General features: G+C 53.6%; 1 protein-coding gene across 1 annotated transcript in view; it reads right to left on the bottom strand.

Annotated features, from left to right (window-relative positions):
* The window catches only part of LOC127023321 (SH3 and multiple ankyrin repeat domains protein 3-like), a 23,273-nt gene extending 7,160 nt beyond the window's left edge, over nt 1-16,113 (bottom strand). Inside the window, exon 1 of the mRNA XM_050907431.1 lies at nt 16,080-16,113. Within this exon, the coding sequence (XP_050763388.1) occupies nt 16,080-16,113 (34 nt within the window). The remainder of the gene's footprint in view (nt 1-16,079) is intronic.
* Between the last annotated feature and the right edge of the window lie 5,149 nt (nt 16,114-21,262).

Raw genomic sequence — 21,262 nt, 5'->3', positions numbered from 1 at the left:
CGGCAGTGGGAAATGGGTCTTTTCATATGTGAGTGTTTGTCATATTGTGTCATGATTGCTCACATTATTCTCTGTAAATGGATGTTTTTAAATCTCTTGGCTCTTACTGTTGATGCAGACAAATGACTGCTTTGCAAAGCCAGGACTTCTGGCTGCTTTTTGCCTCGGGATCCGAGAGGTTTTTCTCTGTGTATCCCCCATGGCCTGAGAGTCCAGAACAGCTCAATTTCAAAACATGTTTAGCATGGATGAAGGGCTTATCTTAGAGTTTTCTATACAGAGTACTGAATGCGTGGCCTCTTCCCTGTGGGGAATTAGAAAACAAACAAACAAAAAAGAGGGGGATTTAGAATACATGCATTTCTGAATAAGCCATTGACAATCTGCTGCTCTTTCTCTCTGTGTCCGAGTTTGCAGCTGTCCAGCCCTCCCCAATGCTGGCGCTCGCTGAGTGCTGCAGGTTCTGCCCAAACCTCTGAGGGTTCCCCCCCAGGTAAGATGCAGCAGGGGAGGAGGGAAAGCCTTTCAGCTGGGTGGGCGGTAGGTGACAGGAGCCGAGGCAACGAGCTCAGGATCTCCTTGGTGGATTGCCACGTTTGTTCAAACCTTGGGTGTACTGTTGGAGGCCCGGAGCAACGGCAGGGCCACACAGCATCGCTCCCCAAGGGGATGGCAGCCCTGCGTGTCCCCAGTGGCATGCCCCAGTGCTTGCTGCACTGCTGCCTGACCCCCAGGCTTGCTTCCGTGGGGTTCACTGAGCAGTGTGCTGGGGTCTGGTAGATGCAGACCCTTCTGCAATGCCTGCCGCTGTCTGATCCAAAAATGAGATTGCTGCTGCTTCCCAAGGCCCGGACAACCTGGGGGGGGTGCTGGTTTTCTGCGAGGGGGTCGGGGCTAGTGTGGAGGATGGTGAGGCTGCTCAGAGGCCTCGGCTGAGCTGGGGAGGTTGCAGCATTTTCCGTATTTCTTTGCAGTTGTGCAGTCTGGAGTGTCATGCCACGTGTACCGTACTCTTGCTGTACTGAAACGTAGCTCCTTCAGAACGCCTCGCTGCTCCTGCAGTCAGGGCTGGGGTTTGGACACGTTAATTCTGGTTTTGAGCTTCTGTGGGAGGTAAGGGTGGATGTTGAGAGGAAACTGCCTCCGTGCTTGGTGCTGTCTCTTTCCGTGAAGTCTTTGATGCAGCTTCTGGTGGCGCAGGCCCCGTGCAGACAGGCTGAGGAACAAGGGCGCAGGCGTGATGCGTCCTGCACTCCGCCAAGGTGCTCGCAGCTCCTCTGCCTCTCGGGCTTTCACTGCGCGGCTGGAGCTGATGCCTGGAGTGAGGAGCTAACGCTGAAAGCCAGAGAAGCTGAAGTGAACCCACTGGGCAGAGGAGAGCTCTCACGGCTCGTCCTGCTACCGTCCCACCTGTGTTTTGAGTCGATTTTCAGCCTGAGAGTGCCAGGCTCTCTGCTGCTGCAAGATGTCCATGCAGTTCTCATTGGTGGGAGGCATTTCCAACTGGCAGTAAAAATACGCTTCGCTCTGTCATGTGTGGACCTGGCCAAGTGACTCATCGATTTGACTCAGACTGGGTTCTTGTAAAGCGCGCATCTAGCAAAAAAACCCCATACGTTGAAATGTGTCCAGTGGTTGCTAACAGTGAGCTCTGTTTGCTGTATAAATATTTGCAGAGAGGACCTCGGAAAGAGAGGATGTAATCCCTGTACACGCCATGTGCAAAGCTGCCTGTCTTCTGACCAGTTACCTGGCTGCTTGGAAGGAGAGAATATTGCAGCGATCAGTGTGGATGCCTGTCGAAGGGGGTCACCCTACTCCTGGCAGCCGCCAGCCCCCACGCCACAGCATCCCAGCCGCACATCCCAGCCGCGCTGGTCGGCCTGGGAACTGCAGCTCCTCTGATCCCAGATGCTCTATTAATACTTGTCTCGTTCTCTTTGAACTTTTGCCCAGGAAGAGAAGCTCTGTGTGCTGCAGATCAAAAGCCAGGGAGTCAGATGCCTGACAGTGACATGGGATTAGATCTTCCTTCAGCCAACGCCAGGTCTGATGGATAGGGTGGTGGGTTTAGCCCAGCAGCGCCTTGTCTTCACTAGGTCTCAGCACTTCCAGTTTCCTTGAGGTACTTTTGTAGATCAGAAGAGATTAATCCCACGGTCTCCATAAGATTCATGAGGCAGCGGGCCCTGCAAGCCATCGTTTGTGCCGTGTGGACTCTGCTGCCGTTTCTTCACGGCTGCATGAGTCCATCCTGCTTGTTGGGCCAGCAGTGTGGTGGTGGTAGTGCATAGGTGTGAACACTCCAGCCGTCCCGGCAGCAGAACCGCAGCCTGTCTTCTGCTGCCGTCACGGGCATGCCAGCGCCTGCGTGGGTGCTGCCGGGCCATTGTCTCACGGCTTCTGAAACCCTCTTGAGCTTGCAGGGTCCGGTGAGCCCGTCGCCAGCCTGCACAGGAGCTGCGGCTGTGCCCATGGCGTGCTGGCTGGCGTCGGGCCTTGCTGGGGCGCCTGTTCCCTGCCGGGCCGCAGTCTGCACAGGAACGGCGAGGTCTCTCTTCTCTCCTCGCCACCACTTCTCCCTACCCTGTAGCTCTTTCTGTGGCTGTTTCCTGTGGCTGCCGGAGCTTGATTTGGTTGACATGCGCCGGCAGTCTCTCCCGGAGGTGCCGGGGCAGGTGAAGCCCCTGTGGCTGTCTTGTGTGGTCAGCAACTCCGTTTCCCAAAGGTCACCGAGTGGGTTGATGCTTTGAAATGGTCTAAATACGGCACAAGAAGCATCTCTGTGTAAAGCTTTCCATGGGCTCACCTCTGCAGGTTGTAAACCTGCGATGTCGCTTAAGACAAGATGGAAAATTCTCTCTACCCCATCTTGGGTGATCCTCCTTTTTCGTGGGGGAATAAATGTATTTCATATCAGTGTGAGATGAGTCATTTTGGCCCTGGAGCAATACCTGTGCGGGATAAATTGGCACGAAAGCTTTAATGCTCTGGTCTAGTCGTTTCTCCCCCTTTATGAGGAGACTCTCCCGTGGTCCGCTGGATTTCATTGCCAGAAACTCCTGTTGTGAGCGTCGCCGAGAGGGCAGCCGGTGTTCGCATGGCTTCGTAACACCTGTGTCACGGTTTCGGGAAAGTGGGTGAACGTGAGGAGGAAGCATCAGTCAAAAACATATGTTGTAACCAGATTCTTTAACTGTTAGTAATATTTTGTTTACTGCCAGTGAGAATTTTGCAAATTTCTTTTTCGTTTCTCTCACTTGAGCTCGTATTTATCTCAGTGTGAGCAGGAATCTGAAGACTTTGTTTGCAGCAAGTTTCGTTTTCTCGTTTCTAGTGCTGGGATGTTAGGCTTGAAAAGCAGCTGCGGTTTTATGGATGCTAAAAACACAAACAAAACCGATTTGGCCCGAGGTAGAAATGTGCCCGGAGTTCCCCAGGCTGCCCAGCTGTGCGCCCCGTGGGAGCTCCTGCTGCGGTGCCGGGGCAGGAGGAGGAGTTCACCGTGAAAACCCCTTCGGTTCGGTTACCCCGAGATGCCCGGGGGGATCAGAGGAGCGGCGGGGTGATACTGCTGAGCTGGGGGAGCTTTTCTCTCCACCTCTTGCCATGACCGTGGCATGAAGCCTTCCAGGGCTGGGCTGCTTGTCTTTTCCTCTCTGTGGCTGTAAAGCTTTTGACCACTAAATACTCTTGGTATGTCAAACCAGACACTGAGAGCCTGCAAGCGCCTCGGGGCAGGGATCATCCTGCTTCTAGGGACGTATCTTTCCGATACCCAAAGCGTGTTCATCCCTTCCAGTTTTGCAACTGGAAAAAACGAGGCAGGGGGGGTTTGGTGAAGGTGGCAGCTGTTACTGGTGAGAAGGGGCAGGTGGTGGAGGTCAGGGTGTGTGGGAGAGCAGCGTGTGAGGGCCCTTCGTCTCCCAGGAGCGAAGGCCTTTCTCTTGCACCAATTCAAATCGGTTTTTGTTTATGGTGTGGCTCAAAAGTGCCACGTGTCAGTTTGCAGGGAACAGCCTGCATATTTGGCAGCTGCTGCTGCCTTGTAACTGGGATTTGGATAGTCTTGCACGTTATTTTTATGTTTCTGAATGCTTTTTGATCAAGACGATGCAGCAGGAAGTTTTTTGGGGAGGAGAAAATGAGTCTCTCTGTCTCTATTCATCTGACTTATTTTTGTGTTGTGGGTAGCTGTAGGAAGTGGAGCAGAAAGCTAGTCAGGCTGCTTACCTCTTCGCTGTACGGCACCTTCCTCCCCAAACCAGAGGTCTCCGAAATGTGCTGATTGCCCAGATAACCGCGCTTTTCAGTCTGGCAGAGTCGCACCCTTTCCGAAGATGAACCGCTCTGCCATCGAAGCTGAGAGAAGGACCAGTGCCCTTCTGGAGGTGCCGTTCACCCTGCGCCGGGCTTGGACAGCTTCTGATCTCAGGGATCACAACCGTGATGCACCGCTGGGTCTCAGCCCTCTGGCCGGAGGGGAGCACCTCCTGCAGACCCCGGGGCGAATCCGGGTTCCTCTGCCTGTGTACGCTGCCTCTGTGGGCAGTGCCGGCCGGCCTGGTGCATGCCGGTCCTCTCGGCAGCCTCCAAGTCAACTCTGCCCCAAAACTGGGATAACGTTGCTCTTTTAGAGTGGGAAAAGACTTCTGACCTCATTTTAGGGACCTTACCCTAATATTTCTTGTTTTGATTCTGTTTTAGATCCCTGCAGTCAGGCATCTAATGTTTTGAGAGCTGAGATGTGTGTCTGTTAATTGAGACCTGGAAAAACCTGTAGTGAATTACATGCAAGACTGCCTGGTCAGGCTGTTGGGGAGTGCCGGGTACACGGAGAACCGGCAGGCGTTTTCAAGGCACGGTGCTAGGACCAGGTACCCCTTTGGCTGTAACACCCCGGCAGTTGTTGCAGTGTGAACGTGCTCGTGTCAGCACCCACGGCGTGTACTGCCCCAGGACGGCTGGGTGTCCCAGTGCAGTGCACAAGCACGTCTGCGGCAATCGGTGCTGGTTATCTCCGTCTTCATCTGTCAGGTTTTCAGCTGTATCGTTCCAATGGTGAACTTGGAAATGCACCTCTCCAAGGCGGGTGAGAGGAGCTTAAACCCCGGGCAGATAACACGGCGCAGAGTGCGTGCATCTCCTCTCTTCCTCCTGCCTGTGCCTCTGCCTGTCCCGGCTGCCTCCATCGTGCCAGCTGCCCCGTGCCGGCTGTCCCTCCCTCCGGCACGGCTGCGGGTCGCCCCGACGGGGCTGTGGGAGCACAGGGGTGGGAGGGTCGGTCAGCGCAGCTGCCGCCGCGTCCGCTGCCGAGCGGAGAGTGGGGATACTGTCCTGCGCTCGCCTTCGAACACAACGTCTCTGTTCGGCACTGAGCGGGACAAAGCCGGAGGACAATTGTTTGCTTCAGCTTCTTCTGGAGGAGCGGCTACGGCGGCAGCAGGGGTACCAGCGAGGGGCTGCGTCATGAGTTGTATTTAGAAATGAGCAAAAGCGCGGTTCTCGTGGGTTTGCACATCATCTGAGATGTGGAGGATGAATGTTGTCAGTGAGGAAGCAGTACAGTGGGTGGCACTTTGGACTTGGTCAGCAGCTGGACTGGTACAAGTGGGGGTTCCTTTGGAAAAGCAGGTGATTAGAAACCAGGAGAGATAAGCTCCTGGAGGAGATAAATGTGAACTTAGCAGACCTGGTTAGGAAGGAGGTCGGACAATATGCGTGATGAAGTGTGGTGTACCAAAGATAGACTGCTCCAGTTTACCTTCCTAACGAGAAGAATGAGACCCATGCTGATTTACGCAGTAATTATCTGCAGGAGTGACTCCTATGGGTTATTGATGAGGCAAGGAGCTTAAACGCTACGTCTAGTGATGTGTTAGATATTTACGTGGATGAGAATACCTGCGGTGACGTTAGGAAAGCTTAGGAAAGAAGGTGCTGCCTCACCGCGCAGACCGGCTTTAATCAACAGACACACTGGAGGAAGCTTTTGTGCAGGCTGTGGCAGTTAAATCCATGCCTCCTGTGCGCCTGCTTGGCCCATGTTGGAGATTAAACTTGGGCACCTAGTCTTAGTATGATGGTTCCTGTCCATTAGATCTATTTGAGATGTTAAATTGGATAAGGAAAACACAGCCGTGTTCCTTGGGACATCTACAGTGTGGTTGACGATGCGGTTAAAATCAAGATTAGCGAGCTGTATGGGCTGTGATAACGGGGAGTCCGTGGAGTTTGCTGCTAACAGTGGGCACAGGCAGCGCTTCTTGCCCCTGCAAGGTGAGGAGTGATCGTGCCCTTCTCCGTTGGAGGGGTACTTGAGTTCTGAAGTGAAATGGTAGACATCACGCCGGCAGACACGTGCTGAGCATGGGCAGCGCAAGCGAGCAGCGGGTGTTTGCGGACCGGGGAGGCGTTGAGGATCGTGTCTCCCAGATGCACGTGGTTTCTTCGGCGAGGGATGCTGCTGTCGCTGCGCAGGAGAAAGCAGCGGCAGTGGGAGCGCTGGCGCTTTTGCGAGCTGGAAGTTGAAGGATGTAAACAACCAGTTATGCAAAACTGCTCAGGGGAGAGTTGGGTGGTGAGCAGGTTTTGGAATAGATGTTAATTATAGCCTCCCTTAATGAGCCGGCAGAGAACCGTATGTTGTTAACAGTTGCAGCTGATGTGAAATTGAGAGAAAGGAGTTGCCAGTATCTTAAAGCACAAAAATAATTTGGAGAGCTGCTCAGCTCTCGCTGTGGTTCGCTCCAGAATGAAATTAAGTTTTCTGTAATAATAATCGGAGACTTTTCTGAGGGAGCAGGGCAGAGCCCTGCTCTCCCGCAGTGAGAGCAGCCTGGAGTGCCCGTGTTTAGAGAGGGGGAACAGGCACAGCACATGGCTGAGGTTCAGGCATCCCAAATCCCTGGAGCCGGGACTGCTGTGCTCCCTGTGCCGGGACTGCGCCTCTGCCGTTGTGCTCAGCTCAGGGTGCTTGGTTCTGGAAGGGTGCTCGGTTCAGGCGGGCTCGCATGCCTGGCACAACGAGGAGATTAAAATATGTTGAAGCTGGCTAAGCAGTAACTAAGAAGACATACACCTGCAAGTATCTGAGTGTGTAAGTGCCATAGGGTCTGACGTAGCCAGGTGTGTTTAACAAGGTGCTGGGCTGAAATTCAGAGGTGGTGTGTCTGTTCTGTGTCATGCCCGGAGAAAGGTCTCCATAAGTGTGTTTGTGCCACTGGCATCCGAGACCTCCTTCCTAGCCACCGAGCTGCCTCTTTGACCGGAGGAGCTTGGCTAGAGCAGGACTGCTTCAGCAGGCTTCTTCCATCTCCGACACCTGGAATACTGTTGTATCAACTTTGCATTCGTTTTATTAGTGAGCAAAACGTCAGCGTATTTGGAGCTGTGAGCCTGGGGGCAAAGGGGAAACGCTGAGCACGGCTGCAGAGCTGTGCAGCTTGCATCTGGATGTGGGGTGTGTTTGAGGGACTTGGCCTTTGGCTTTTGGGGCTACAGCAGTCCAACTTGTGTGCCAAGCCATTAGCGTTGCATCTGCTGTGCCCGTTTCTGGTCAGGGTCAGCAGACATCAAGTGATGGGTCTAGTCCTGTCCCAGAGCTTGCGCTGCTCCCGGCACCCATCTCGGGAGCTTCTCGGGAGTGCTCCCAGCCTGGCTGCTTCACCCGTGTCTCCTCCTGGCCTCGTCCTCCTCCGGGCACATAGCTGTGCCGTTCCTGTCTGCCGCCCACTGGGGAAGGGGATCGATTCAGAAAGGCTCTCCTGAAGTGCTGGTGTTGGGGTGGGTCAGGCGATGCTGTTCCGGCTGCGGCAGCTCTGAGTCACTGCTGTTCCCATGGGTGCAGAGCCGTCGGCAGAGGGGTTCGGCGATGGGGGACTGGCTGGACCAGGAGAGTTAAGATAGCCAAGTGTTGTCTCGGCTGCAAGCCCCGGCTGGGCTGCAAGCCCTTGTTGTGCACCGTGGACATCAGTGGATGTCTTAAAGTTGACTTGAGTACAGGCAAGCCAAGGAAGACTTCTTTTCCTGAAGTTTCTTGGGAGTGTATCGGAGAATTGCTGTGTGTGTTTTGCAGCCAGTGCTTGTCTGTCAGTGTCTTCTACTGGATTGTCCTGTGGTTTTGAGTCAGAGGAACACCTTTATTGGTAATTTTATTTATTTAAAAACGAGTTGCGAACAAAAAGCGATTCTGAGCATCGGGCAGATCTTTCACGTTTCTGTTAGTTCAGTTCTAGGATAAACCCTGGCTGGTTTTGGTCACTGCATGCATTTTTAATTTTCCAGTCCATTCTAGTGCCGCTTGCCTTGACTGCTCAGCACGATGACCGTGTCTCCGTGGATGGGAGAGCATAAAGTCCCGTCTGAGGATTTCCTTGAAAATGTTCCGTAAAGCAGAGGCGGTGCTGGCCTGGCCTGCGTGTCCACGCTGCGAAGCGTGGCCGCAGCCAAAAGCACTGCCCTGGTGTCCTGCCCCGGCAGCCGTGCCGGCGGAGGTGCCGTGCCGGTGTGGCTGGAGGAGAGGGGGACAGTGGCACTGTGAACAAACCTTGTGTGTCCTGAAGCCGTGACCTGTCTCTCCGAACCAGACTCCGTTCTTTCTAGCGGCCCAGCAGTGTGTGACTCTGTGGGGGATTTCTGCTGCTGGTTCAGTAAATTAAACTTCTTGTTCTTCTGTCTTTGGCTTCAGGCTCTCCCAAGTTTCTCTCAGCTGTCTTGACTCTGGTCCATGTTTTCACTTAACTTTTTATTTTCCTCTCTGTTTGGACTGGTTTTTGGCTGTGTTTGAAGGCTGCTTTGCTCGTTTCACATAATGATGTGCATCCTTACTGTTTTAACCTTACTGTCTTCCTTTTGCGTCCCTGTTTTGTTTTTTCCTCTCTAAGTCCTGGCAATGGAGGTCACTTTAACATCATATTAATGCAGAGGACGGGAATGTTGATTCTCTTCTTTTGACCTGAAGTTTTCTTGACAACTCTCGTTTTACAGAAGTACCTTTTAAAAATGTTGCACCTCTTGGAAATTCCTCTCCATTGAGGATGTCAGGATTTTGTACGTTTTTTAAAAATGCTGATGCATGAATGCGAGGTTTGCCATATGCTTTGGACTTGTGTCTTGCCAGAACGAACTGTTCAAGGAGCAGCTCCAAGTGCTGCTTGAGCTGCTGCATTCAGAGAGCTTCACCCAGGACCAACTCTGATGCTGCACTATTCAAATGTGCTGAAACTTAGCTTCCGCCTGCAGTCTCCCGGTTTAACGTGACACTAGAGGGATAGCAGAGAGCACAAGTGGTAGGTAAGATGCGGACTCTGAGAGCCCCTCAATCGAGGAGTGTGACTGTGGCAGGGTTTATTGCAGTGCCCTCCGCCGGGGCAGCTCGGTGGTGGTGGGTGCTTCCAAGGCGCTGTGGTTGAAGCCGGTGTGATCCTTCAGCACCGGTTGTGGAGTTTTGCAGTGGCGGCACTGCCTGCGATCTGCGGGTGGGGAACTCTTGCTGTCAGAGGAACGTTCTTCCTTCCGACACCTCTGTGCATTGCATGGCAATGGCCGCCTCCAGCCTCTGCCGCGCGTTGGTTTTGCTCCGGCGTGGTGGTGGGTGTTTCTGAGGGTGGTGAAGCCTAGCTCCGAGCCTGCGGGTGCTGGCAGCAGGGGGAATTCCTGCCACCTCTTCTGGCCAGCTGTCCCTGCGTCAGGGCTTTATTTATGGGACTTTCTCAGCGAATACCTCTGAGAGAGGCGTGAGGCCAGACTTGAAGACCATGGAGCAACTAGCCGTTTGAAATAGCCACCTTCTGGAGCATGATTATGGAGACGGATGCTCAAGCGGGCATTTAATATCATTCTTATTAATGACATTAATGCTGCTTTTTCCTGTTCTCGGCAGAGTACGGAATGACACTGCTGGGTTTTGGGGTTTTTCACTCGCCTGTTCAGAGTGCAGCCCTGGAGGTGGGTGCAGAAGAGGCTGGCTGGCATGCCTCCTCCAGGACTTGAAGGAGAGGAAGGCTGCACCACGCCTGTTAGAGAACAAATAAAAATAAACCCGAGACCCCTGTTTTTTTGGCAAGAATGGACTGAGTGTTGTAAAACGCCACTTCAGAGGTATGCAGCTATTATCTGACTTGCTCAGAGCTGCATTGAAGGGTCTAATAGTAAGGTTATCCAGATCATATATAATCAATACAGAAGTTAGGCAGACCTCCCCAGGGTAAGTGTCATAACCTTTACTTCATTATGGTCTTGGCCTTTTCAGGGAAGGTTTTGCTCGAGAAAAAGTGGCTACTTTTTCATAAAGGCCCTTTGTAAGCATCTGTGTATCTGTGGGCATATCTTGGCCCTCTCTTCTGGACATGAAAAATCCCAGGTGGCATCAGGCCAAGGAGAATAAATATGATCTGTCATCTGACACGGTCTCAGTATGCTAGAGTGAATAGATGGCACTGCAAGTACTGTTTCTCTAGAAATTCGGACGCTGCAGGCTTGTTGGGTAAAGTCATCAGACAAGTGTTTCATGTACGTACAGGGGCTTTGGTCCTCTGAATCATTTGCTTGGAGAAATCTGTTCCCAGCTCAGGATGCAGTAGGAAGCGCCGTGGAAAGCTGAGGCTGTTCAGTCATCGAGCAGCTGAGAGCCGTGAAGTCGTGCCAAACAGCGAGAGGAGTAATGAGCGTATGTCAGGCTGCAGCAGGCTGAGGAATGGGTGCGGGGGCAGCGATGCTTTCTGGTATCAGCGCTGCCGGGGCTCCTCCAGCCAGGGTTTTCTGGCTTTCACCATAAAAGGTGCTATTTTCTTTCATAGCTCGTGGGTATCTAAAGTGTTTGTGAGTCCACATAAAGTGGAAGGCGAGAAGTAAACATCGTGGGAATGAAGGTCTAGAAAGTGCGTGTGACTAAAAGTAAATGCATTGTTGTTCTCATCTCGGTAGGATGACGGTGTGACTGCCTGAAGTGATGTGGGGTTGGGTGTTTTCACAGAGGAGATAATTTCAGTTTGGGAGATGAAGGGCTGTCTGTAGCCATGATCCAGTGAGAGCACTGGCTGGAGCTCAGGGAGGACAGATACCCTTGCGGAGTTATTAAAACAAAAAAATACCCCAAACCCCCAAAGAACCACACCTCCCCTAAAAACAGCCACAGCTTTCGTCCTAGTTTTGTCAGCCTGTGGAAAGCAGACACATCCTTGGCGTTAGAGGGTAATTACAGAATTTAATACCATCTGACTTCCAGTTTCAGAGCGGGAGTGCTGCGGACCTGAAGCACTCCCAGTTCAAATGGAGGATTTTCCTGAAAGCATTTCCACTATTTTCCTCCTTGGACGGCTTGTACGGTTTGGAGGTGGATAACGCTATTCTCAGTATTATCTCCCTTCAGTGCCCCGCTCACTGTTTTGTCGATCCCTGAATCCTGCTTCGCTTTCCCAGGCTCTTTGGACGTCCCTGCAGTACTGAGGCAGCGGCTTGGAGTAATTGGGGTTTAGGAGAGACACTCAGGGGACTAGGAAAATTAGCTGTCGTCTGAAGGCCAGCGCTGCCTGTTCAGAGCTTCGTTGCAAAAGATGAGAATGGTTATAATGAGAAAATGAGTAATGCTGTGGAAATGCGTGCCGTGCCTGGGGAACAGAGCTGCTGCCCCGGTGTGAGTGGTGAGCTGCCGTGCGTGTGCAATGTGCATGAATTCGTTTTGAGTATTTTGTCTGCACCATTATTTTCAGCTGTTGGCCCAGTTCTAGGTCCAATTTTACATATTTCTACTTGTACAACTGGAGAAGATGGATAATGCAACTCCATGGTCCTGATAGTTTAGGGAATATATACTAGAGGGAGGGTGGTATCTACCAGCTGGATCCTAATGCTCACTTTAGTCAACTTGAAGTCTAGCGCACAGCTCTCTCTGTGGATGATGGATTTGTTCTGGTCATGTTCTCCAGGCCGGCCCGTGGAGATCATCTGTGCGTGGGCACAGCAGAGCACTGCTCACCGAGAGGGGAATGGAGACCCCCCCCAGGAAGGCAAGACGTAAAATTAAGAGTTACTCCTAAAATCTCATCAGCTTTCCTCTTCAGCCAGGACTACGGCCATCACCCTTCGTCTTGTAAGGGGGACCAGTGTCCCTGTCCCTCCTCTCCCCTCTCTGTCCCCCATAACGGTACGAAAGAGAAAAGCATCAGTGAGGTTCTCGAGTAGCTCTTTGCCCATCAGAAGCACACGCGTGACGATTAACATCGTGTTTGTTCCTCAGCAGTCCCTTTTCTCCTGGGCACGATCTCTTTGTGCGACACCAGCTCTCCATCTGAAACCAAGCATGTTGAAATCAAATGCTTGGAGAAATGCTGATTCTTGCCTGGACCCCAAAAGACTCAAGAGATCGCAGTTCAATTGTCATCTCAAAGTTAGTGAAACCAATCCTGCAGGGCTTGAGGAAGGCTTAATTTATATATGTGTGTGTGTATGTATATAGTGGTTGAATACCACTGTTCATAGGTAGCTGGGCAGGAATCCCAAATAAAAAAGCCTTTGGATATACATTAGAAAATGGTAAATGGCACATCCAGCGTTTTATTATATGTGATAAGCTGCAGAATTGCTTTAATACGTATAGGTGTAATCTATCCCCCTGGACAGGGAAGTTAGCTGACAGGGTGGCTCGCCCACGTTGCAGAGAGCACTGTGCTGCGCACCACGCTCCGTGCAGCCTTCTCCCTGCGGGAAGGTAACAAGGGACAAATGTAAAAATAACTTTAACACTTTTAATCTTCTTTACAGGTTTAAATTGATATTAAAATAGGGTATTTAAATTGCTTTCACTTAATTCAGTCTACCCTCGTGCAGCAGTTCATCTCTAGCACTGCAGACCCTTGTGGCACTGCTGCTTGCCTTGCCGGCTTGCAGGGCTGGGGGGTGAGGAGCCGGGTGCGGAGCCTGGGCGAGGAGCTGAAGGCCGGTGGGCGAGGGCAGTGCCCAAGGCTGAGAGTAGGAAATACTTTGGGTCTTGTCCCAGAAAGCGCTTATTGCTGGCGTTTCCCCCCAGCTGTGTACAAGGGTGGGAGCAGCACGGGGCTGTGACTGCAGGAAATTCTCCCCCAGCAGTCAAATTTCCAAGTCCCAGGACACTCCGAGAGTGAGCGGTTTCTTCTCCTCTTCCCAGTGCTCACCTGCCCCGGGCTTTCGCTTTGGGTGGACATTGACTGTTGCACATCCTTTATCATCGCCCCGTGAAGTTTGACCTGAGGGAAGTGGGCAGCGCTGATGACGACCTCATGCACCAAGATGCGGCTGGGGAGTGTGGGCAGCAGGTACCGGCAGGATGGGCAGTGCCTTGGCGTGTGGCTGCCAGCGTTGCCCTGCCTTCTCCGCAGGAGTCTTGCAGGGCGGAGGAGCGAGCAGCACACCCGCTCAGCTTACGTGCTGCGGGCAGGTGGATGAGTTGCATGAGAAACACAGCACCATGGTGAGAACGAGGACAGGGAACCCAGAAACAGTGGGGAAGGATGGATGCCGAGAAAAGGATAAAGCTCACAGGGTGGGAAGGGAAGAAAGCGTGTCCTGACCCACAGGATAACACAGAGCCAAAGAGGTGGAGGAGGGACGTGCGGCTCCTCTGAGGCAGCAGCATCGGGTGACCTTGCTGATACGTCCCCAGCTGCAGTGACAGGCCAGGGGACCTGTCCCGTGTGGCATTGCCAGCAGCGCAGCGTGCACTCCGAGGCTTAGATGGGGAGGGCAGGGCTGCTGTGGGATTTGCAGATCTTCTGCCAGATGGAGCGGCTACCAGGCGTTAAAGTAAATCCCAGGATTTACTGGTGTTTTCCAGCAGTGAAGCGTGGTACGGTGCTCAGCGATTCCACCGGCTGAGACGAATGGGCTGTGTGACCGTGGAGGACGCGTGGGAGGGAGCATTAGCGTGCTCTGCGCCGCAGTCACCCTGTGCTGGACGGGGTCAGCCCCGCAACTGTCCCTGGTGATGAACCTGACCCCCGGAGAGGGGGAGCGGGGCTCCGGTTAGCCCCTGCCGTGGTTGCAGCCTCCTGCAGCCCCAGCAGAAGAACGTAATTGAGAACCTCAGAACCGCGTCCTTCACAAACCCAGCTCCTGCTGTTGAGCTGACAAAGCCCATTTCAGGGCTGTGGCAGTTAAAGTGGAGTTATCAGTGTGGGTTCCTGCTTGGAAACGCAGGCCCAGTTTGGGGTGAAAGGAGAGGGTGAGTGGACAGAAAGGAAAGGTCTTGGCTCACAGGGTTCCCCGTCTGGGAACAGCACAACCAGGTCAAAAGAATTTTTAAGGAGAATGGACTCTAAATCTTCCCCTCATCTCCAAAGGGCTTTTGAGTTGGTGCTGTGGAAATAACAGCACAGGCAAATCGGTAACAGAAAAGGATGTCGGTGCCCGTGTTCAGCAAGGCTCGGAGCCCAGCAGGAGCAGATCCGTAGGGGAACCCGCTGGTGCCGAGGATCCCCTTCCACACCGTGCCAGCTCCAGCCATGGACCTTTCGGCTGAGCACCACGTAATGACCGGGCTGTGCTTTCCAAGTTAGGTGGATCCGGAGCGCATACAGGTCATGCTCCGTTGAACCAGCGTGCGGGCAGTGGTGACAGTGAGGAGCTTGGCTTCAGGAGTCTCTCCTGATCCGAGCCAGTGTAGACCTACCCAGGACCGGGGGTTGCATCAGGTTGGAGATCGGTGTTTGTCTTCAAGGAGGGCCGTTCTAGAGGCAGTGCGTTTTCCCTAGCGCTGCCTGGGACTCTGTGGTGAAATGTTGTATTTACTGAAGACGACAGCAGGCTTCTCTGAAGCACGGTGGCTTTCAAATTTCCAGAAGGGTTCTGTCATGAAGCTGTCATTAATTTGGTTGCTCTTTGCTTCTGTGGGTAGAAAGCAGTAGAGACCTCTTATTCCTGGAGCTCCCCACCTCCCATAGCTTCTCCCTTTCCTCAGGATCCTGGCAGGTTTCGGTCTTGTCTCTGGGGATTTCAGACTACTGTGGTTTCCTGTTGGTTGTGCCAGTATGTCCTACAGCAGCTTCTACTGCTCCAGGATGGAGCTTTCTGGAACAAAAATGATACTTTCCAAACAGGATAATGTTAGCATCTCTCCTGAGAAGAGGTAATCTGTGAGCTGCGTTGTTGCACTTAAAAAAATAAAAATAAAGGAGGGTGACTAGGCTTTATTCCTCCTCTATTTCCCACTTTACAGGATGCTCAATGTCCATCATAGCAGCTCATTCCCTCAGGATGGTGAACATCCATCGCAGCAGCTCATTCTGTCGTGATGGCTTTCGAGTGGCAATGCCACCTTGCCGTAGTAGCTTGTTCCCTATAAATCAGCTGCTGGTACTTTTGGGTCAGGGATTTATCAACGTCGCCTGTCCTGAGACTCATGATGAAGTATCAGGGAGTGGGGAAGCATCTGGGGAGGCTGCAGGAGCGGGTTCCCTGCACGCCGGTCTTGGGCTGCTCGTGGAGAGGAGCCTGGACCCTCCTGCTGTGCCACCTGAGCTCAGGGGAGGCACTGAGCTTGCATGCTGCTCCCGCCTTGCCCTTGTCTGTCTGCTTGCACTGCTGACTAAAGTTGTGTTCCTGGTATTGTTTGCTGTTGTTACTCTTATTTAAAAAAAAAAAAAAAAAAAAAAGCTTTTATGGGTTGAAGGGGACTGAACGGGAAGCTGGGGTTTTCTGAGTAGCGTGTAGTCCTTCAGCTGTCTTCCCTTATATAGCCACAACCCCTGTACTCACCTGATTGGCGTGAAGATTGCTGCGACGGGTGTGAGAAGGGGATATGAAAGAGCAGTACCGAGACGGGATGCACCAAGAGGAACTGCCCTGTCTGCTAGCTTTTTGTGTACCCCCCCCCACCCTGCGCATCCCTCCAGGAGCTGGGCATAGACACACAGTCCACCCAGCAGCTGCAGCCGGGTCCTGGCTCTCCCCAGCTGCCTCCTGCGCATGGGTACACATGCGTGCAAATGGGTCTCACACGACCCCGTGCCTTACAGTCTCAGCAGTCGACCTGGACCCCCAGACCCTCCGGTTGCCTTGCTCCGGAGCACACGTGTACCTGCCTCCCCAACCGCTGACCTACTCACCGGCTGGTCTGGCTTGATCTTTGCTCGTGACCATGTCGACATGCGAGCTGTGACTCGCGGCCACAGCTTGACTGGTCACCTGTGGCCTGACTCCAACTGCTGGCACTTGAACCCCCATGTGTGCACAACAGAGCCGTCCACACGGGAAGGGTGAAGAAGTGGGGTGTAGAAGAGAGCAAGAGGGGTCGGGCACAGGGCATCCAGCGCTCGCTCACCAGCAGCCAGCCCCTTTCATCTCCTCATCCCATTTCCCCATGCTCCCTCCTTCCCAGACCTCCTGGCTGCTCCCTTTTGCCTCTATAAGCCCCCCCTACCATGTCTTATCCAGCCCCCAAATGCTCTGCCCCTGCACCCCACAGCGTGTCCCACAGCCCTGGGCTGGGATCCCCATCCCTGGCCGGGTTATGGGGCTCCTGCCTGCCCTTGTGGCCCTGTGCCGGCGAGCCGCTCCTGCGCCAGCCCTGGAGCAGCCGTGTCCCTATGATGGTGAGCTGTTCGAGTCCACATATGAGAGATGATGTGGGGATTTAGTCCGTTGTGTTTCTCAAGACCTCTTACTCGTGGATCTCAAAATGTCGTTGCAAATGCCAAGTCTCCCTCCCAGTGTCCAGGGAGATCTGCTGCCTCTTCCGTGTTGCGTCGGGTTCAGGAAGGGTCCGGGGCCATTGCGATGTAGGGAGAAGTTCCTGCAGAGCCAAGTGTGAAGGCTGGGAGCAGAGCCGTGCCATTGTTGCACAGGGCATTCCCGTGATAACCTGAAATAAGTTCTCTTGAACCATTGAAAGCTTGGCTGAAAAATGGCTGCAGTAAAGGGCATCTCTGTCACCTCTGTCTAAAGCCACAGGAGAATATAGCAATCTAATTTCTCTGTTGTTGGCCGGGGCTGGCCTCATCCGCAGCAGCCGTGCTGCCTCGGGCTCCCTGCCTCCAGCTTTGTCCTCGGGGCCGGTTCCTGCCCAAGTGAACTGGCGTAGCAGTCAGTGTCTGGGGTGAGCGGAGGTGGTTTTCGCAGTCCCTCGAAACTGCTGTGTTCTTTTGACGCGTGGCGTGTGCGGCGTGCGTCCGTGTCTGCGGCTGGGTGTGCAGCGCTTGCATCGGTTAAGCGGTGCTGTCTTGATGAAGGGTTAATGTGGGTCTACAGGGTGGTGGGTTTGTTGTTTTATTTTGTGTGGTGTGGTTTTTTTTCTTTCCTTTGGCTGTTTTGTTTTCTTGCAGCATGAATGTTTCACTCTTGTTTTCTTTTCCCCTTGTTGTATTAAGGACAAAAGTTATTTTTCCACTCACTGTTCTTTTTGCTTAGTCCCCCGGAGTCAGTCTAGCTGTGTTTGCCGGGTTTCCTCTGCACCCCTATCAGCGGTGCTGATGGTGAGATGCTCCGGGCTGTGACTGTTCGGCTACAACCGAAGTGGGGCAGCAGGCTGGCTGCTCTGGGCCGGTGTCCGGCAGGGTCTGTGCCATGCACGCCGTCTTCATTTTCTGTGCAGCCTTGTGGAAGGCATGTAATGCACCCGTCCAGCTCAGCACGAGCTTGTGGCTACCAGCTGAGGGTGAGGGAAGTCCAAACTGTGTGTGAGTGCCCGTAGGCAGCCCTCGCTCTAGTACAGGACTGCACTGGTCTGGTCAGGGCTGCCCAGTCAGACCCAAAACTGCGACAGAGCAATTCAGATGCCGATAAGGGAGTTCCCAGGGTCTGGGGAGAGATGTGCTTGTTACGTTACCAGGGTTACTGCACGCCGCTGCATGTCACGTCGCTGTGCAAACTTGGATGCCGTTGATTACCTGGTCTGGCAGCCTTGCCTGTCGCCTTAGGTTTGGGAAGCGCCAGGAGCCATGCCGGCACACCGACACCGATGTGGCTGCTGGTGGCCTCATCCCCGGGGGAGCACGCTGTCCTTCCCGTCGGCAGCTGGCCTGAGAGTGTTTCCTATTGCAGCTCTGCCTTTCTCTTTCACTGAAATCATTTGCAACGTGATTATTTTGCTTGGCTCCGCTGCTTCGTCTCAGCCCATGAGGGCTTTGGGGTTCATGGAATTTTCCAAGCGCCGGGATGGCTGGAAGGGAGCTCCCACGGCATCTGCAAACGGGGGGCAAGCCCCTGCGAATCTCGAATTGGGAGTGTCATCGCACACCGCCCTGAAAGCAAAAACCCGTCTCCTTGCCCTGGCATCGGGCAAAAGGAGGATGAGGAAGGGGCTCTGGAGGAGCGGGGGAGAGTAGGAAGCTTGCTCACTGCTCTTGGATCGATTCCCAGAAGTGCTTGCTGGAAAGCGTGGACTCCCCTCCCTGGGTCCAGAGGGAAGGACAGGGAGTTGGTGGGCTCGTCCCAGCTCCTGCTCCAGCCTGGGCTGACCGCTGCCGTGGTTCGGTGGGCTGCGTCCGGGGTTTGAGTAACCTCAGTGTGTGGGCAGCAGGCTCTGTAGGCCTGCTGTTGGGTGGGCAACACGTGCAGCCACCGGCCCAAAGTGCTTGCTTTACTGATAGCACTAGAAAGCTGATGGATTAAAGGAGTTTCCCAGACTCACCGAGCTTTTCTCTTACCTCTTCCATCTCCTTACCTAGCCTATGCTGTTTCTCGGGGTTGGGTGCTGGGGATGTGGAGAGAGTCCTCCCTGCAGACCCAGGGCCTGGTGCAGGCAGTGTGCGGGGGAAAGCAGGGAGCTGGGGTGGCCCTGGCACGGTGCCCTGAGCAGTGGGGAGCCCCAGGGACAGTGTTGGGGGAACAGTGCCGATGGAGCTCGGGGTGAGAGCCCGGGAAGTGGAGTGCTGTCAGGAGGAGGAGGAGGCTCCGTGTGGTCCCCCTGAAGCATCCACGTAACCTGGGGACGGCCAGCGAGATCTCCACCTTGCAGAGGCAGTTTCCCGCAGCACTGCTCCTGCTGCGGCCACTGCTTGTAAACACGGCTGCATGGAAATTACTCTTTGCACAGAAACCTTCAGACATGTCAGAGGAAAAGGCTGAAACCTGCCTGCAAACTCGGTCTATTCCTACGTGATGGGAGGTGTTCCTGTGCTGATGGCGGCAAAATGAAGCCCAAAGCCCAGCTGGGCACAGGGGACGAGGCAGTGATGGGGCAGAGGATCTGTTTCAAGGAGTTGCTGTAGGAGGTTTTCCTCCCCGTGAAGTTCCTCTACTTCATCTCTTATTTTAGACAGATTTGGTTTTGATTTTAGGCATTTTCCCCACTGGTGACTTTCCGATTGATGAAAATATTCTCTGTAATGGGATGCTGGGCCCCTCCAGGGTGGGAGTCTCTTTATAAACAGCCAAAATGCTTGAACATGGGGATTTTGATTCTGTTGTGAGCTAAATCCCTCTGTGGCCTGTCTTTACTGTAATCGTCTTGGGGACAATTTATTTTCCTTGACTCTCTTGGGATAAATTGTGAAACCTGATTTAGGCGAGCAAATGTGGTAAGAGTTTGTCAATGGTGACGGTCGGGTGCGGTGCAGCTGCCCTCCAAGTCAGCTGAGCACGTTTCCCATTCCCTGTGGTTTTTGCACCAACTTTCCTCCTTGTTTCGAGCAACGCTGAGTGTTACGAAGCCCAGCGCTGTGCAGGCATGCGGGCTCCCTGCTCCGGCTTTGCTGCGGGTGCCCGGAGCAGTGCTGCCTGCCTCTGTGCATGGTGGGTCTGCTGTGGTCCGGGCAAGCTGCTGCTGCTCTGCAGGCAGGCTGCCTGCACAGCGGGCGGGCTGCCTGCAGGATTTGTCTCCCAGCCCCTTGCGCCCACGCACGTCTCGGTTACATGGATCGGATTAAATCAAGCTTCTGTCTGTCACCGTAAGCTTACCTTGTTGCTGGAAAGTTTGTTTTCTGCGCTGTGATAAAGCTTAGGAAAGTGTTGGAGGGGCTTTCTCCCTTTCTGGGAGAAAAGGGAGCCTCGACAGCATCTCTCTGCAGTTCAAGTACAAGCTGTTTGGAGGGCAGATATGCAGCCACGACTTGGGCTCTCTGCTGAGAGAAAAGGACAGTAAAATGCCGCAGGAGCGCAGTGCTTCCTTCCTCACGTTGTTTATTTGCTGTGCACACTCATGGCCACCCAAAGACTTTAAACGAAGAGCTGGAGAGGCTGAGCTGTGCTGTCGTGCCCCAGGCCAGGGTTAGGATGGCACCGTGCACCGATGGCTTTCCCCGTCCAGCCAGCCTCTCGCAGCAGGGAGCTGGAACAGTCCCGTGCTGAGCAGGGTTCACAGCTCTGCCTCGGCGCTCGGGTCGGGAGCTGGGGCTTGGCGTGGGCTGCAGGCAATGCGTCCTGGCTGCTGCTCCCGCACGCCAAGGTACTCCGTGCAAATAGAGAGCGATGGGGGCTTGGGCATCCAGACACCGACGGGCCCTTGGCTCAGACCCCATGTTGCAGCAGGTTGCAGCAGCCCCCAGCAGCTGGCTGAGCGTGGACGGGTGCTGTCGGTGTTTGTAGGCTGCAGGGGAGGCAGGGCATCCTTTGGACGCCTTGGAAGCTGCCGGCATGGATCTTGAGCACAATTGGGCAGCCCAGATCGTGGACTAAGTGTAGTCATTTTTTGTTGACAGGGCATTACTAAAAATGGGGAGAAATGGTACAGTGCTCGGTGCCTGCAGCTCCCCGCACCCATCTCAGCTGCAAGAGTTTATAACGGTGACCTAAAGCCACCGATGGCTCAGATAATCGGCATTATAGTACGTGTAGGAGGGACACTGCCAAGTAGTTCAGGCTTGCATATAAATTAATGGCAAGACTGCCATAACTTTAAAGTTTAAGATTAACTATTTCTGTGAATTTAGGCATTGCATTGTTGAGTTAAGAGGCTGCGATCACTTTTTTCCTTTTAAAAATAATTTCAATTTGGATAGACTAGAACCTAGATAGTTCTTTACAAACAGGATGAAAAGTCCTTAACTAACAGCTGATAACGTGCCTGATGCTGTTGGAGAGAGGAGAGTAACTTCACGTCCTCACGTGTTTGCAGTGCTTTCTAAAGCTTGGGTGAAAGGGGAGTTCAGAAGATATTACCTGCTTTGTTTTGCATTTAGTTACCCTCATGGAAACCTTTGTCTTGAGGCGTGGAAGGGGCTTAGTGAAGAGAAACAGATCAAAAACCTGTGTGACGTGGGAAAGCCCAGGGGGATGCATGGGAGCAGAGCGACAGAGGCGACAAGTCCTGGAGCTGCAAGGGAGGTCGGTGGCCTTGAGGTGAGATGGGAGA

The sequence above is a fragment of the Gymnogyps californianus genome, chromosome 1 (assembly GCF_018139145.2).
Source record: "Gymnogyps californianus isolate 813 chromosome 1, ASM1813914v2, whole genome shotgun sequence".
NCBI lineage: Eukaryota > Metazoa > Chordata > Aves > Accipitriformes > Cathartidae > Gymnogyps > Gymnogyps californianus.
Note: the sequence above shows the minus strand (reverse complement) of the source record. Positions and strands in the feature narration are given on the sequence as shown.